This window comes from Anolis carolinensis, chromosome 1 (genome assembly GCF_035594765.1).
Source record: "Anolis carolinensis isolate JA03-04 chromosome 1, rAnoCar3.1.pri, whole genome shotgun sequence".
Classification (NCBI taxonomy): domain Eukaryota; kingdom Metazoa; phylum Chordata; class Lepidosauria; order Squamata; family Dactyloidae; genus Anolis; species Anolis carolinensis.
In genome coordinates this window covers 214,936,042-214,953,978 of record NC_085841.1, presented here as the reverse complement: position 1 = coordinate 214,953,978, position 17,937 = coordinate 214,936,042, and the positions used below count along the sequence as shown (strand labels likewise).

At 39.0% G+C, this 17,937-nt stretch overlaps 1 protein-coding gene across 8 annotated transcripts in view; it reads right to left on the bottom strand.

Moving 5' to 3' along the window:
• The window catches only part of scn3a (sodium channel, voltage-gated, type III, alpha subunit), a 112,041-nt gene that overhangs the window by 34,823 nt on the left and 59,281 nt on the right, over positions 1 to 17,937 (bottom strand). For all 8 annotated transcript variants that reach the window (XM_062969230.1, XM_062969231.1, XM_062969232.1 and 5 more), the window contains 3 exons: positions 14,108 to 14,281; positions 12,053 to 12,409; positions 8,004 to 8,486 (listed from right to left, as the gene is read on the bottom strand). In XM_062969230.1, coding sequence (XP_062825300.1) covers positions 8,004 to 8,486; positions 12,053 to 12,409; positions 14,108 to 14,281 — 1,014 coding nt within the window. The remainder of the gene's footprint in view (positions 1 to 8,003; positions 8,487 to 12,052; positions 12,410 to 14,107; positions 14,282 to 17,937) is intronic.

Here is a 17,937-nt window from a genome sequence, read left to right as displayed (position 1 = left end):
ATTTGCTTAAAATTGATAAAGGTTGAGTCAATATCTTTAAAATTTAAATAGTAGTTGAAAATACCCTAAAGGCACCATATCTCATCTCGGAAACTAAGCAACATCAACCCTGGTTAGTGGTGGTGATGTAGGCTCTATTTCAGAGGAAGGAACTGGCAAAACTATCTCAGAGTATTCCTTGTCTAAGGGTGGGTTTTATATGGACATTTTATCCTGGAGCTGATAAGAGTGTTGAATTTTGAATTGGTCCAGAGATGATTCTTAATGCCAGCCTTTGGCCCACATTGCTGGATGGCCACCATTATCATCTCCCTCTTGTTTGTGTAATAGCAGCGGGTGCTTCTTTGTGGTGCGTTTAAGTTCTGACTTGGGACCATAAGGCAATTCTATCAGAAGGTTTAATTTTGGCAAAGCTCATTTAGAGTGGGTTTTGCCTTTACTGGCAAAACAATAATCCACTATTGGAAAAATAAAGTGATCACAAACATATACTTGTTCTCACAACTTATAAAAGATGCAGCAAGTAGTGATATACATTGCCCTCTGTGATATTTATTGCCCTCTGAGACTGGGAGAGCGTGACTTGTTCAAGTTTACTTAGAGAGGTTCCATGGATGAGTAGGAATTTGATCCCTACAGGTCCTAGTCCCACATCAAAACCATGCTGGTTCTTCCAGGATTAGAACAATTTTTTTAAACATTCCAAACCTCAGGGTATTGGGATCAGAAAGGAATAAAATCTGAACCGACCAAATTCTGCCTTTACACATGTTGACAGAAAAGCTTGGAGCTGCATAATATCTATTATAAATTCCTAGCTTCTGGAAATTACATTATCAATTGCCTTACTGCAGCAACTTTTTTTTATTGTTGTGACACTGAGAACCATAGAATATGCATATATACACGAAAGAGAAAAATGAACACATCCATTTCTTCACTTGCTATTTGCCCAGTGACTGCTGCTGTCAAAGCAGTAAGCTAATTTAAAAAAGTAAACTGCACAATGCCACTTTTCAGCAGGGAAAAGATATGAGAAAACAGCAAATGTCAACCAGGCTGTACAAATATCATTTCTTTAGCTAAATGAAAATTGGAAAAAAATGACACTAGCACATTTTAAAGAAAAATCCATTATTGACTGTTATATGATAGACATTATATGCATATCAATGCTAAAAGCAACTCATTCATCCAATGTTTCATCTTTTCAGTCTGTTGTTTTGTTTTTAGCACACTGTTCAATGAAGTATGCAGTACACAGCTGTGGCTAACTTTTCTGAGCAACAATATCTTGAAAGAACATTGTACTGGCTACCAAAACAAAACAAAAAAGTAAGAAACAGTTAAAATTTGAAATATTTCATTAAATCTCTCTCCAGAAAAAGATAATATAAATAACTGAATGCCACATTTATAAGGGCTGAATCAAAAAGGGGTTGTTTTTATTGTTTGTAAAAACGATGCATGCTCCCTTTTTTCCCCCTTGGCCTTTGGCGAATTCAACATTCTCATCCATTTATGTTCCGACTTACAAAACCTATAGGTCATGCAGTAGCTGTTCAAAGTAGCTGATAATCAAATACATTTAGAAAATCATTAGCAGAATCAAAATCTATGTTGGGGGTTGCCAATCTTGCCTGACCATGCTGTGATGTGTGAGTCACAGGACTCCGCAGAGAGCAGCTGTGCATGTCTGGACTATCTTGCAATGGACAGGGAAGGAAACATTGCTCAGTTGCATGCAGGCCAGTCAAAAGTCACCAGAAAGTGATTATAGAGGCATAACTTGCTTAGGTAACCTGTGTAAGGGTGGTGATACGTTGGATCTACCTGGTTAAAAAGCACCAGAGCTGCATTCTTGATTGGTCCAGCTTGGTGTTACCCCTGTGAGAAGTAAGAATGGCAAGCAATGAAGTTCATGACATAGTACCTCCAATCTTTTGCTCCTTGGTGACTGGCATCCCAACACAATTTCAAAACATTTTCAAGGGAAAGAAGAGACAGAATTACCAAAAAGGGAGACATACACAGGTTGATTATAGGATTCAACTCACATCCCCATCAACCTTCTATCAACTCAGCATTCACAGAACAATAAGAACCATCATGAAAACAATCATTGGGAATATGTTATACAGAAACTTTTATTTTTTCCAATAACCTGGTGACAAAATGCTACCATTTTAGTTGTGGCAGAGTTAGATGATGACTCCATGTCAGGGTGGTGCAGAATGAATTGAGCATGTGGATGGGGTTGGCCCAAACTTTAAAGGAATCATCCAAGGCACCTGAACTGCAGCCCCAAAATATATCTTGGATACCTCCTTCAAAATGCACACAGATTCACATAGCACTGGCATGGAAGCCTCCCATCACCAATGGATTGTTCTCTCACACCTTCACATCCTCTTCCTGAAGTATGAACATGAATTCAACCTCAACAGTTAGCTTATTTGAAATCTGCCCCAAGACTAGCCAGAAATCCATTCCAACTGGAGCTCCAGCAACAAGCAATAACCATTGGCCTATTAGTAGCCAGAGCAATTTGTTATAACTGAAATACTGCAAATGCTCCCTCTATCCCCCTCCAGAGCCTCTTAGTGTGTCGATATTTACTATTAGCTGACCCTGCTAATAGTCTGCTTTTAATTTGTTTTTATTATAACATGTTTATAACTTGTTCTTTTATTTGACTTTTATGGGAACTGTGATTCCCCTTTTCGGGCACCTGTGCCCATTTCCATATATTCTGGTCATAGACCGTAATAAATTGCTGAACTGAACATTGGGCTTGAATCTCTTCAATGAAGCTAGTTGTCCTTAAGATTCACTCTGCTATTCCTGTCCCCTACTGTCAGGATGGAAGATGAACACCAAGGTAGCCAACAGTATCAGGAATACAGGTTCCTGACTCACAATAAAAAAAGAACCCCACAAAACAAAACATAAAAACAACAAAAAATAGAAGTATCCCCCCACCAAACTGGGCAGGAAGTACATGTTCCATATGGGCATTCAGAAATAAATCATATTAATTTACCTGAGATTGACTCCCAGGTAAGTATGCATAAGGCTGCAGCTACTAAAACGAACCTTTTCATTTTAGAAAACATGTGAGCTCAGTTGGGTGGGGGTTCATGGACTTATTTGCCATCCTAAAACCCACTGCAGGCTGTAACAACCCCCACAAATGAAAATGGAGAGAAGTCAATGGCTGATTTTGCTTTAAAAAAAATCAAAACATGGCATGGAAGCCCACATTCTTTGGTTGAAATGAAAATTGTAACTGTTTCTAGCAGAACTTCTCTCCTTTTTCAGAGAACTGGAGAAAGCAGCTTCTGGAACTTCCAGGGGTTAAAATTTGAAGATTTATGTAGCCCAAGAATTATGCACTGCCCACCCTGTGTGACAGGAAATCTATGTTAGAGGGCAAGGAACGCTACAGATAATTATTATATGATTACTTCCCCCACTTAGATTTTCTTTGCTCTGCTTTGTCAGATTTCTAGAAGGAAGGAAAGAATGGTAACCTGACAAATCAAACATCTGACATATTTGTTTCTGGAGCTACAGAGTTCAAAACTAACTGGAATTCTATACCATTCGTATCACAAATGAGGCCTGATTTAGTTCAATATTCTTATTTACACAGATGAATGCTTAGGACTGTAATCTAAAGCCCCATTTACACTGCCATATAATCCAGTTTCTGAATGCAGATTCACTGTATTGAACTGGATTATATAGCAGTACACATCCAGCCCAAGATCACCACATTAAGGGCCAATATCAGAGGCAATCTGGTTATCTATGGATGAACATTGTACACATTAGCACATATTAGTTTAAGTTTACAAATAGTATTCTAGACTTCTAAAGACAGAGAGCCTCTCTCCCAGTTGAAAGATAATGACCATAACTGTATTTACAAGTAAACAAGCTGGTGTCCAAAGATCAAAGTACACAAAATCCCTTCAAGAAAAAGAAAGGCTGGGTACAAATAGGGCAAATAAATAAATAAAAGAAATGAAAACAAATGCATCTCTTTATGTTATTCTTGCCATGAGACTGTCAGCAATTGTAGTTCCAAACCTTACATGGCCCGACCATAACTTTAGTTTATTATGTTCAAGAAGATTTGCAAAACTTTTAAAGAGGAACATTTAGCATCACATCTGATTTTCACAGAAAGCAAAAGAAAGCAACAGTTGCTGTCTATGAACGAGAAATGTTTCAGTAAGCTTTTGACACAGTTCTTTTCAGATTTAACAGAAATCAATTTGCAAGTTAACATCATATTGCAGATAAATGTAGCACCATACAGGACATAGTTTTAAGCAGATATAAATAGTGTTGCAAAACATCACTATCACACTATGATTAGCTATGATAGCTAATTGTAAAATTGTACACATGAGAAAGCTTTTAATTAACCATGATTTTTCATGTGATCTGAATTGAGAAATGTACAGTATACTGGAAGATGCCAGGATATTAAATTACAGTTTGAAACTGAATAAAATATCCTGACCTTTTTGAAACCAGTAACCACAGTTCATACAAAATAGAAAGTTATAATTACTTAGACTGCAGTTCTACAAGGTGTTGCATCACGGGCAACAGTATTGTGTCAAGCCCAGCTTAAATTGAAATATCACCTGGACTGTAACTTTTTGACCGGCTGATGGATCACTAGCTAAGTAAACAAAAGTAATATTTAGCCAATAGGCTGGGTTACTGTATATTCTACTTTACAGAGCATAATCATTTGTATAAAAGGCTTGAACTTGACCCCCTGAAGGTTAATATTTCAACATTGCAAATATGGTTCACCTGTTGACTATCTTCCCCACTATAGTGAGATGTATTATATTTCTACTTAGAAAATAGCAACCATTTCTGCCATGTAGAGATCATTCGTAATTATCAAAGGAAAGTATAACTCCAAAGTCAGAACTTTAAAATCCTAATGCTCATAAAATGTCAGAATAGCAATGAAAGTAAGGCTATCCATAGTATCCATATGAAAAACTGTATTTCTTGCTAATGCCATACAACAGATCAAGAAACAGAAACTAATTGATTAGAGTAATACAAGATATGTACTGAGGGAATGTGTTATGTAGTGTAGCAACGTGGAGAAATAGCTCTGATCTGTCTTTGGATTATCTTAGAAAGACATTAACAACTGTACTATACCTCCTTGTTAATGGTCTGTAAACACAGTTAAAAGTTCAGCAACATCTAGAAGACAGCTGTTAGGGCTATGTATTACATGTGTCCTCTATTCAGAAGTATCTCCATCAACATTTGTGATAACTCTTAGTTACATCTTTAATCATATTGAAGCATGGGAGAATCTTCAAGTCAGATTTTCATGTCAAAACGACCCAATGGGTACAGCCATACGTAACCCATTCAAATACATACTTGATCATGCGTGCCTCATTGAACAACCAAGTATGTTATCACATTATAGTTAAAATAAAAATCCGTAAGGTATTGCATATAACAGATACCAAGGATTCATTTACCTGGGTATTACAACATATCATGTATGGTTTTAAATCTATTTATTGTATTTTGTTAAATTATCTAATTGTTTTAATTGCTTATGTTTTATCTTTTCGTATTGTATATTGGCATTGAATTTTGCCAGATTGTGAGCCGCCCTGAGTCCCTTCAGGTGAGAAGGGCAGGGTAGAAATGATGGAAATAAATAAATAGACTCACCCTGACTTTGCTTCTGGCTGTCCACATAAAGTTTCTTCACTTCTAGTAAATTTTGTGGGGTAAGCCAAGTTACTCGATTAGGAATAGTTGGGAAATGCTCCAGAGTTTGCCTGAGACTCCAGACTATCCCTGCGGTTTCAGGAGAATGTGAATAGCGAGAAATGATCCAATTCAGACCTGTCTGCTGTCTGCATGGGGCATTGCTGCCACCCCATTTCCCCTGCACTCATAGCAAATGGAATGGATCAGGCCCATATTGCCAGTTTTGTTGCTCCAGGATGGTCACAGAGCTCTCTGCAAGCTCCTGGCTATCACACTGTGGTTCTGTGGCTGCATAGGAGCAGTGGCAGATACATATATAGTGAAGTGATGGTACAATGGGGCTGATGCACTCCCCACCCAAGATCCTGAGCCACTGCTACAGCAGATTCAGGAGGGGGCTTGTGGCCACTTCTGCTCCAGACTTGCCCTGTTGTAGATTCTCCCCAAGCAACTCAATTTCCCACTAAAACATGAAGAATAGAATCTTGCTGTATACATTTTTGTACCTTGCCAATAAACTATATGAACATCATGCATTTCAATGACTAGCATAGTTATACACAAAATGCCAGCCAAACTTAGAGACTTTGGGGTTCAAATTCATAGTCATTAATGGCTGAAGGTGACTTCAAACATCATCTTTTCATCCAGCCAAAGACCTTCTAAAGGACTGCAGAAGAGTGCAGGAAATAATAAGCACAGCATTCTCTCATTCACAGGGTACATTGAGACAAGACACTAGAGCAGGGGGCTCTCCGCACCCCACCTAGACAAAGGGAGGACTGTGATTGTAACTTCTCAGCATCTTTATCTGCAGCCTTTGAAAACTTGAGGCACTGCCTGGTTGAAAAGATTTCTGTCGGGTAGCATTGACAAGTGTTATGTCATGATGCCGGATCTCTGCTGTCATCGTCAGAACATAAACAGTTGTATACTACAAACTTAAGTTTTCTTAAATTTACATCCTTTGTCTCCATCCATGAAACAAAACATCTTTCATGTGGGAATATATTTGTATATTTGGAATCTGTAAAGACATAACAAAAGTAAACAATACTAAAAAAACCGAATGTTGAATCCTTTCTGTCTAGACAATGTTCTTAAAATACATCAAGGATTATTCACAAATGAGATGGGATCCAAAGAGCTTATTTTTCTTTCGTTATGGACTTTTTTTATCCCCATTCCTGCCAATTGCTCTTTTCTGGACTCAGAGCTTGAAAACATCACTGACCATGCTGGTTGGAGGAATATGGTAGTTGTAGTCCAAAGGTTACATTTCTAAACCCTTGTACTAGTGTGGCAAGCCAGGTGTACTGGATTGCAACTAAAAGGAAACACCACATGAAGGTACACACACACACACACACACACACGTCCTGTGTACTCTGTGGATCAACCATTCTTTCCATTTATAAACAGAAAAGTTTGGAACTTGGTTGCTATGTTTCAGAAGGTCACTGTTTAGTACTGGTTGTGTTAAAACAGCTTACATTTCCTTTTTATGACAGTTTATTCTTTGTCCTTTAGCTGCAGGAAAGCAAAGCAGAATATGCGCTCTCTCTCTTTCTCTCTCTCTCTCTCTCTCTCATACACACACACTTTTATTTTAGCATTTTTGTAGTGATTTCCAACTCCTAGAATTACCAGGAGAATGCTCCGAGAGGCCCCAAATCCCCTGCCTTCATATCATCCATGCAAAGGCTTTTCCTGACATTTTTCAGTGCCCATTGGAACATAGTAAAAAGTAGACCACTAAATTTCCTAAAGAATACATATGAAGCAAATCCTTCTATCATTGGTAAAGCTTACCTACTTCCCAATGATGTTCTACTGCCACAGCATAGCAGAGCATATGTCAAAGCTGTAAGTGGTTTGCTTTTGGAAAGGAACATGGAAAATTGCATTCTACCAGGTCAGACCATTGGCTTTCCATAGCTTCACAACCAGTTCTTTCCTTGGAAATATTGGGCAGTAATCTTGTCTGTAACACACTCCACCACTTAATTTATTCCTCATTCTCATCAAACACATCGTTCCAAAATTCCACAAAGTGAAATAAATACCACTGTTACCAATAACTGGAAAACATCCTTAAGAGAAAAGACCTAAAATACCAGTAAAGTTGCTATAAAAACCAACTGTGTAATCTTCCAGTACCATAACCCATGCAAAGGCAACAAAAAGATAATGCAATACAATAATATATATGTATAAAGTCCTACCTCTTTGCTCTCTCCAAGGTCAGATTCACTGCTAAATTCCTCTGTGTTTATGTTTTCAAAATCTGACTCTCCAGCTGCGATTGGCACAGTCACAGTAAGGCCCGGATTATTTATAAATGACATATAATCATTTTCATCCATCATGTATTTTTCCACACTGCTCCCTGTGCCTACACCACTTGTGGTTCCATTCCCATCTCTCAGATAATGCACATCTTTTGTAATTTCTACCATGGTATGGTTAGAAATATAGATTTCTTTCTTGTTTAGTTCTTCAAGTGCTTTGATATCCCCAGTGGCTTTCTGCTTTCTAATAACACTTTTTTGAACCAATTCTTGCATTTTTTTCTTAATATAATCAATTCCTCTCTGAATCCTCCCCACGGCAATCTGGAGATTGTTCATTTCATTATCATCATCTGTAGCAGCAAGATTGTCTGAACTGAAGGAGCTCAGCAGCAAGGCTAGAAAGAGGTTCAATACCTAGAATGTTGAAAAAGAAAAGACTAAATAACATAGGGTATTTTATACAGAAGGGGGGGAAATCATGGCTTGACACATATTAAGAAAGGAGTCTAGAGATTGCTATTACCAAATGAGGTGGGAATGCTGTAGCACTCTGGTTGTCTTTACCATGTTCCTGTACTTTCGATGGGAGTTGTGAGTTATCAGACAATGTCTGGGGATACTTTGAAGTTTGCTTGAATCTCTGAAGCATCCTATGATCTTGGGAGAGTATGGGCAGCTGGATCAGGTCTAATTTGTGCAGATTTACTGTCTACATGGGCCTATTGCCATCACCCTTTTCCTGTGTCCATCTGTGCAGGGAAAAGACAATGGATCATGCCCTTGTACCCACTGTTACCAGTTGGCTACAAAGCTCTGTACCAGTTCCTGGCGGACACAGGCATCATGTCCTGATATCAGCAGAGGCACCCACACAACCAGGAAGAAAGAGATCGTTCCCTTCCTTCTCCTGGTTGTACAAACACCTTTACTGATGTTAGAATGGAACACTTGAGATGGCCAGGAGCTCTCACAGAATTCTGTGATGAGCCAGGCGCAGCAACAGTCACACAGAAGACAAGGTTATGATTCAAAAGGGCTGTTGGCCCTGATGAAATATGTGGATCATGTAGATGCCAACTGCCACCACAGCAGGTTTGAAAGGGTGCATATGGCCACCTCTGAGTCCAATCAGATTTATCAACCAGTGTCTCATGGATGATCACTTGTAGTTGAGTATGATTGTCTTCCAGATGTAGAGCCTTGGTGGTAGATCCATAAATGACCATGATCGTTCACATTGAGAACATAAATTTCTAAATGGAAGGCGGTCATGACAAGGATCAGACTTCAGACTTGGTCTACACATGCAACAGAGATACCAAAATAATGACAGGGTTACCATTTCAGACTTCAAGCTTTCAAATATTAAGCACTCAGCTTCTGTTGGCCTTCAGTATTAGAGACTGTGGGGCCCTATCACATTACATATAGTGCTATTATTCACTTTAACTACCATAACACTATTGTACAGAATCCTGGGATCTGCAGTTTAGAAAGGGGCATTTAGCATTCTCAGCCAGAAAACACTTGGACCTTGCCAAACTTTTTTTTTCCATGTCAGGAGCGACTTGAGAAACTGCAAGTCGCTTCTGGAGTGAGAGAATTGGCCGTCTGCAAGGATGTTGCCCAGGGGACGCCTGGATATTTTGATGTTTTTACCATCCTTGTGGGAGGCTTCTCTCATGTCCCTGCATGGAGCTGAAGCTGATAGAGGGAACTCATCCACACTCTCCCCGGGTTGGATTCGAACCTTCAGCAACCCAACCTTCAAGTCACAAGGCTTTAACCCACTATGCCACCCGAGGCTACAAACTACAAACCCAAGAATTGCATACAGCTCTATAGCTCTATAGTATGATAGGATCCTATATGCTATAGGGCCGGGCTGTGGGGCAGCTGGCTAGTAACCAGCTGCAATAAATCACTACTGACCGAGAGGTCATGAGTTCGAAGCCCGGCTTGGGTTAAGCCCCCGACCATTAAATAGCCCAGCTTGCTGTTGACCTATGCAGCCCCGAAAGACAGTTGCATCTGTCAAGTAGGGAAATTTAGGTACGCTTTATGCGGGAGGCTAATTTAACTAATTTACAACACCATAAAACTGCCAGCAAAACATGAGGAAAGGAATGAGGAAGTACAGCCACTAGTGGACAGTAAAGCAACAGCTCCCCCTGTGGCCAGAATTGTGAAGCTGGAAAAATGTTAAATGCCTCTGTGTCTGTCTCTACTGTATGTTGTTTGTCGGTTGGCATTGAATGTTTGCCATATATGTGTTCATTGTAATCCGCCCTGAGTCCCCTTTGGGGTGAGAAGGGCGGAATATAAATACTGTAAATAAATAATAAATATGCTAAGAAGTACAAGCATGAGGGTGCTACTGTCCTAATGCCTACTCATGTACACCTTTCAGAGATCTGGCTGGCCACTATGAAAACACAGGGTTGGATTAGATAGGCTGAGAGAGATGGGGGGGGGGCACCTTGCTGAGGGAATATATATATATATATATTCCCCTATGTCTTGTTTCAAAATAAAAGCTTCTCAGTCCAATCCCACAGCGTTGGAGAGATCTTACCTCAGACAGTATTTTTCTAAAAATGCACATTATGGAAAGAGTACAATGATCACACCACATCATAGAAGTGCACTATCATTATGTTTTCCAAAAAGGCAAGGCATTTTTAATATTGAAAGATGACTTGCTTTTTGTTAACAAGCACTGCCTTTGGAGAAAATCAATAAACAATGTTCTCTCTGTGTTTCCAGGGACCACTCCTGCGCTCAGATTATTTATTATTTGGTCTGCAGGTTATATGCAGTAAAATATAAAAGTTCGGTTTCCTAACATAATAGAGTGAGAGGGAGAGAGAGAAACTGGTTTGAAGAAAACACTAGAAACAAATTAAATCACCTTGCCTTCTTTTTTTTTTCTACTAAGGAAGACCAGGGAGGGGAGAAAAAAGAGCAGTAAGGCAGGAGGGGGTTCCTGTTCCTCCGATAACTGATAAGGGTAAGGCTCAGAGAAGCACTTCTGACTCAGTTTCCCCCCTATTTTCCCATGAATAGAATTACATCTTGTTCTTAATGGCTAATGTGTTCTTTCAAGGACCAGACATGAATGAAGCCATTCATATGTCTATAAAGGAACAGGTCACATGTTAGCCCAGAGTAGTAATAATTTATTATAATGGCATCCAGTTTTGGAGAAAGGTTGATTACACAACTCCCCCTGTTGCAAACAGCTCCATTAGCTGCCAACCTATTTCCAAGCAAGATCGAAAATGACCATTTTGATCTAGAAAGCCCTAAACAACTTGGCTCCGAGTTATGTGAAGGACCATATTTCCCCTTAAAAGGTAAAGGTTTCCCCTGACGTTAAGTCCAGTCATGCCTGACTCTGGGGGTTGGTGCTCATCTCCATTTCTAAGCCGAAGAGCAGGCGTTGTCTGTAGACACCTCCAAGGTCATGTGGCCGGCATGACTGCATGGAGCGCTGTTACCTTCCCGCTAGAGCGGTACCTATTGATCTACTCACATTGGCATGTTTTCGAACTGCTAGGTTGGCAGTTCCCTTATGACCCATTAAAACATTATGATGGACCTTTCTCTCCATCCCACCACTCACTCAAGATCATTTGATGGGAATAAGGGAGAAGGCCTTCTCAGTGGTTGCTCCCAGACTTTGGAACTCCCTCTTTAGCGAGGCCAAGATTAATCCATCCTTGCTTGCAATTTGTTAATATGAAAAAAAAAAATTCCCATCAGGATTTTAAAGTCTGTATAGATTTCAATACATTTCAGTTTTTAATGTTTGATGTTTTAACTGTATACACTGTGTAATTTTTTTAACATTTTAGATTCACATTTTAATGTCTTTGTATTGTCCTCAATTAGCACTATTTTATACTCATTGTTAGCTGCCTTGAATTTCTAATATTGCGAGAAAGGAAGGATAAAAATAAAGGCAATAAAATACATACCACTAAGTTTCCAATCACCATGACCAGCATAAAAACAATAAGGCACATGGTTTGTCCTGCCACTTCCATACAGTCCCACATGGTTTCTATCCATTCTCCGCAAAGTACACGGAACACGATCAAGAAGGAGTGGAAAAAGTCGTTCATGTGCCACCGTGGAAGCTCACAGTCCTCCGCAATCTTGCAGACACATTCCTTGTAGCTTTTACCAAACAGCTGCATTCCAACCACAGCAAAAATGAAGACAATGATGGCCAGGACCAAGGTCAGATTTCCCAAAGCACCCACAGAATTTCCAATAATCTTTATCAGCATATTTAGTGTTGGCCAGGATTTGGCCAATTTGAAAACGCGAAGCTGCAAAATAATATCAAGGAAACATCATTAGAGCTTACATTTGTTTTGGCAGCTTATATTTTAGTGTCTTTTAAAGAATGTAAAAACTATACAAATTGTTGAAATTTAGTGGGAGGAAGGCAGGAGCTACCTTTACATATTTAATTTAAAAGTATGTACTGCATACACTTGTAGTGTGACTGTAGTGGCTAAGACATTGTTAATCTTAAACCTGGACTATAGCAATGACCTCTCTGAAGTACATATAAGGATAGTTCAGAAATTGCAACAGACATTGAATGCTTAAGATATGGTACCAAGTGGAACAACATACTTGCAACATGGAACATGTTTGTTAAAAGAAAGGCCCCTTCTACACTGCCATATAAAATCCAAATTATCTGCTTTGAACTGGATTATATAGTAGTATAGACTCATATAATCCAATTTAAAGCAAAGAATGTGGACTATCTGATTTGATAATCTGGATTATATGGCAGTGTAGAAGGGGCCAAATACCCTGATTGCCTTTTTGCTGCTGGATCAGGTTATAATTTTGTTGTTATCTGATAAAGCATAATGCAGTGCTACTCAAGACATGGCTACTTGAGGGTATTCAGTCTTAGAGGTAGTCTGGAAAGCACTGGGCAACATGCTCAGCAATTGGTCAAAGCTCATCATTTATCCTAGTGGCAGCCACAACATGGAAAGTTTTAAACTTAAAAAACAAGACATGACCTATTGCTTTTAGCTTTCAGGTAAAGGTAAAGGTTTCCCCTTGACATTAAGTCTAGTCGAGTCCGACTCTGGAGGTTGGTGCTCATCTCCATTTCTAAGTTGAAGAGTCAGCGTTGTCCGTAGACGCCTCCAAGATTATGTGGCCGGTATGACTGCATGGAGTGCCATTACCTTCTCGCTGGAACTGTACCTATTGATCTACTCACATTGACATGTTTTGAACTGCTAGGTTGGCAGAAGCTGGGGCTAACAGCAGGAGCTCACCCCGCTCCCTGGATTCGAACCGCCAACCTTTTGTTCAGCAAATTCAGCAGCCCAGCGGTTTAATCCGCTGCACCACTGGGGGCTCCAATGAGTGTTAAATACACATGTATTTAAGCAAGCTGTTGGTCCAACCTAATATTTTTTGCATAAACCACGCACAGAATTGTTATCCTATTTTGTGTGTTGTGTGTTTATCATAATTTATTCATGTTTACCACTTCAAAAATTTCAAATCAAAGAAGTACATAAATAAATGAATAATACATTCGCTAGAATATGGATTAGGAAGAGGGAATTTATTGAGCTCTGGAAGCTATATTTTCATTTACACATAAATCATAAAGTGAACATAATTCACATAATATTTCCATTACAATTAACCTATGTATGGTAGCTCCCAGACCATTTCTGTTCCAATTTTTTTAAAATTACATTTTAGTATGAAACTAAATTCTCAGGACACTGTAGAGCAATTGACTTGAAGTTTTGGTGACCCAAAAATGAACCTAACGCAAGGTTTTCTTGGCAAGATTCGTTCAGAGGAGAGTTTTCCTTTGCCCTCCTCTAAGGCTGAAAGAACACAACTTGCCCGAGGTCACCCAAGAGGTTTCTATGGTTGAACAAAAATCTGAACTGAAGTATCCAATGTCATAGTCCAGTGCTCAAACAATTACACTACACTGTGAACATAGGTGCCATATTTATTAATATATTTACCAGTCGGAAGGATCTCAGGACAGAAAGTCCTTCCACATTTGCAAGACCCAGCTCCATCAAACTTAAGCTGACAATGATGCCATCAAATATGTTCCAGCCTTCTTGGAAATAATAATAAGGATCCATGGCTATTATTTTCAGGACCATTTCTGCAGTGAAGATCCCAGTAAAAACCTGTGGGCAAGATGTTCATATTTTATTTGGGCTCCCAATGAAAGCATGTGTGCAATCTTTTAACTCAAGAGTTCTCCTATACATTTCAGCTTACATCCATTTCTAGCATAGCTATTCAAACCAATTATTCCTCTAGCTTAAAGGAGGGAAAAATGCAGCATTTAAGTGCCCCCCCCCCCGTTATTTGGCATATATGCTTTTTTTTTTAATCTCTATTGAAAATGTCATCTGGAGGTGTGGAGGCAAGGGTAACTCTATGTTGTTTGCATGTGTTTGTGCCTTCAAGTTGCTTGTTGACTTTTGGTGATCCTTTCAATTTCATGGGGTTTTCTTAGGCAAGGAAAAGTCAGAAGTCCTTCCTTTGAAATAATGCATGTAGCACTACAGGTGTTTGTTGGCAGTCTTCTGTTCATGTACTAACCAAAGCTGACCTTGCTTAACTTCTAAGATCACAGAATCTGGTGCTTTTAGGATACGTAGGCTCAACCCATGTTCACTACACTGCAATAATTCAGTTGTTATTAGAGCACATAGAACTAAAGACAGGATGTCAAAATTCAAGTCCATGGATGGGTATTTTTTGTCACTAAATTCTGATGTACCTCTGATGGCAGTATCCATTAAAGAGGTTCCCTAGGCTATGTTCATATTCTTTCAAAAGTAATGCAACAAGGCAAGTTTCTGTTAATCCTGGACCCAAGAACCACCTACTCTCAGTGCCTCCATTTTGTCAGGATTTAGATTCAGTCCATTGGCCTCCTTCCAGCCCAGCATTGCTTCCAGGCACCTATCCAGCACTTTTGAATCTTCTCCAGATTCAAATGGAATAGAGATGGAGCTGAGTGTCATCAGCAATGATATCAATATGCTGATGACATTGCTCCCAGTGCTCTGGATGACAACTATTAGCAGTTTCATGTACATGTTGAATAGGATGAAAGATAGACAAGAATCTTAACATATTACAATCTGGACTCATTTTTCATATTGAAAGCTGATATGGCCATGTTTTCTAGGGATATGGAAGCAGGCAGAAAGGCAAGAGATGTCAGTGAGGCTTTCAAAGTGATCTGTTGGAATCTGCTTATTATAATTAATTTGGACTAGCAAAATAGTAATACAGTTGTTCCTCCAGTAACTTCAACCTTAGCAGATTTTATTATGATGGATTTGATCACTATATTCTTGTAAGGAATCTCTAGACTTCCATCATGACTCTAGTCAGACTCCAATGAACATCGACCACAGAATCACATCAGCGAACCTGGAGATTCTTAGAGAGGTGTTCTGGCAGGTTAAAAAAAGTGTTGGTTTACTTATTTAGTTTATTTTTATTCCTCTTTATTTTAGTTGTAGGTTTCTGACTTTTATAAGCCCCGAATCCCCACAAAAGTGGATGGTTTACTATATTTACTAATAAAAAATATTATGATTTATTTATTTATTTACAGCATTTATATTCCACCCTTCTCACCCCGAAGGGGACTCAGGGCGGATCACATTACACATATAGGCAAACATTCAATGCCTTTTAACATAGAACAAAGACAAGACAAACATAGGCTCCGAGCGGGCCTCGAACTCATGACCTCCTGGTCAGAGTGATTCATTGCAGCTGGTTACAGCTGGCTTGCTCTCCAGCCTGCTCCGAGCTAATTAATGATGAGCTATTAATTAGAAATTAAAAAGACAACGTGGGAATTCTGACTATAAAAATATTGTGCTGATGACCATTATAAAAAAAAACCACTTTGGTTAAAGGAAAGATGATTTCAAAGTTTGTTTGTGATGACTCGTGAAATTGGAATTTTCTAGTATTACAAATAATTCTGCCTGGCAATAAAGGAGGTAAAAATTAAGCACTCTTAATCTGGAATTTGAAAATCTAAAACACTCCAGAATCCAAGTTTGTCCACACAGGTGGCTGAGATAGTGACATGTTCGTTGAATGGTTCAAATACACACATTTTTATGCAAATAATGATTAAAATACTGTATGAAATTATCTTCAGGTTATGTTATAAGGTGGATATAAAACCTACATGAATTTCATGTTTAGTCTTGGATCCCATCTCCATTAAGTACATGTTTTCAACATATACTATTAAATCAATTTCTAAAACTATGAATTGCTTCAAGTCATCACTATTAAGCAGCTTAGCTGTATTAAGATCCTATCCTATCCAATCTGTTGTCGATCCACTTCTTTGGGCTTCATGCAAATCTACCATTTGCCAAAATATACGATCCTGTGCTTTTCTTTTCCATTTCTGGCCGAATAACTTAACCATTGATACATCCCATAGAGTACAAGGTCTGCCCAATGGCCGCTTGTAGTCTCTTGGTATCCATTTAATTAGTCAACATGTTCATCAGTTGTCTTTTATTTGTGCTATATGCTCTGCCCATCTTCGTTTTGTCTCATAGATTTCACTGACCATGTCACGTGCCCTGGTTCCTTGAAGCAGCTCTTTATTGCTGACTTTTATCTCTTGCTGTCACACCACACATCCTTCTTTCCATTGCTTTCTGAGCCAGCACCAGTTTTTCCTCTTCTAACTTTGTTGTTGCATATAACATTGCCGGTAAGACTGTACTGTTGGAGATATCTGCTTTGACCTTCATTGGCAGCTTATAATCTGTTATCACTGTCCGATTTTGAGTAAAAGCCAACCAAGCTGACTTGCATCTTCTTTCCCATTCGCTATTTGCTAAATTATTCAACTATACTTGTTGTCCAAAATATACATATTCAGTCACTTCCTCAATTTCATCTCCATTTATAATGACATGGCCTTGGACACACCGTTCATTTTTCATCCATTTAGTTTTCTTCAAGTTCACCTCCAGTCCTACTGATTTTGAGAGTCACGCTAGTTGTTGGAAATCATGTTGTAAATCTTCCGGATTTTGGGAGGAAAGGATGCAATCGTCTGCGAAGAGAAGATGAGAAAGATGTTTGCTGTCAATTTGTTAAGCGCATTCCATTTTCATTTTTAGTGCAATTGGTAGATTTTTCTTCATTTGCAGATACTTTCCCTCTTTTTAAAAAGTTTTCTTGTTCTCCGATGCCTCTCTTAATTGCGTAATCCAATATTCGTCATAGTCCGCCTGTAGTTTCCTTTGAATTTTGTTGCAAAGCTTTTTGCACTCCTCTCCTTTCGCTTTGGCATCTGTTATTCGCTGAGCTCTGACTGCCATTAAGTGTTTTGTGCCTTGTTGGATTCTTCTAATCTTGGTTGGAGGAATGGGTTGATTTGAAAGATCAATCACCTTCTAAACTTTTCCCACAAATATTTCATAATCTTCGTTGACATCGGTGCTTCCGATCGAGAGATTGGTTGCTTCTAGTGTTGTCGATAATGTGGCTGAATTAATTTTCTTTTTATGCGCTTTCTTTCTTCTAAGGATTCCCATTTCTCTGCCAAAGTTAACTGTTATCGAGGAACGGATGAGTTGATGATCTGAGCCTGTACATATGAACTTTTCCTAAATAACCGAGACATCACTGTTCTTACCATACATCAAGGCAACCACTGACCACATAGGAAAGCTGATGAAGAAACACAACCTATAAACTATCTACAGACCCACTCAGAAAATTCAACAAATGCTACGTTCAGTGAAGGACAAGAGGGATCCTCTCACCTCTGCAG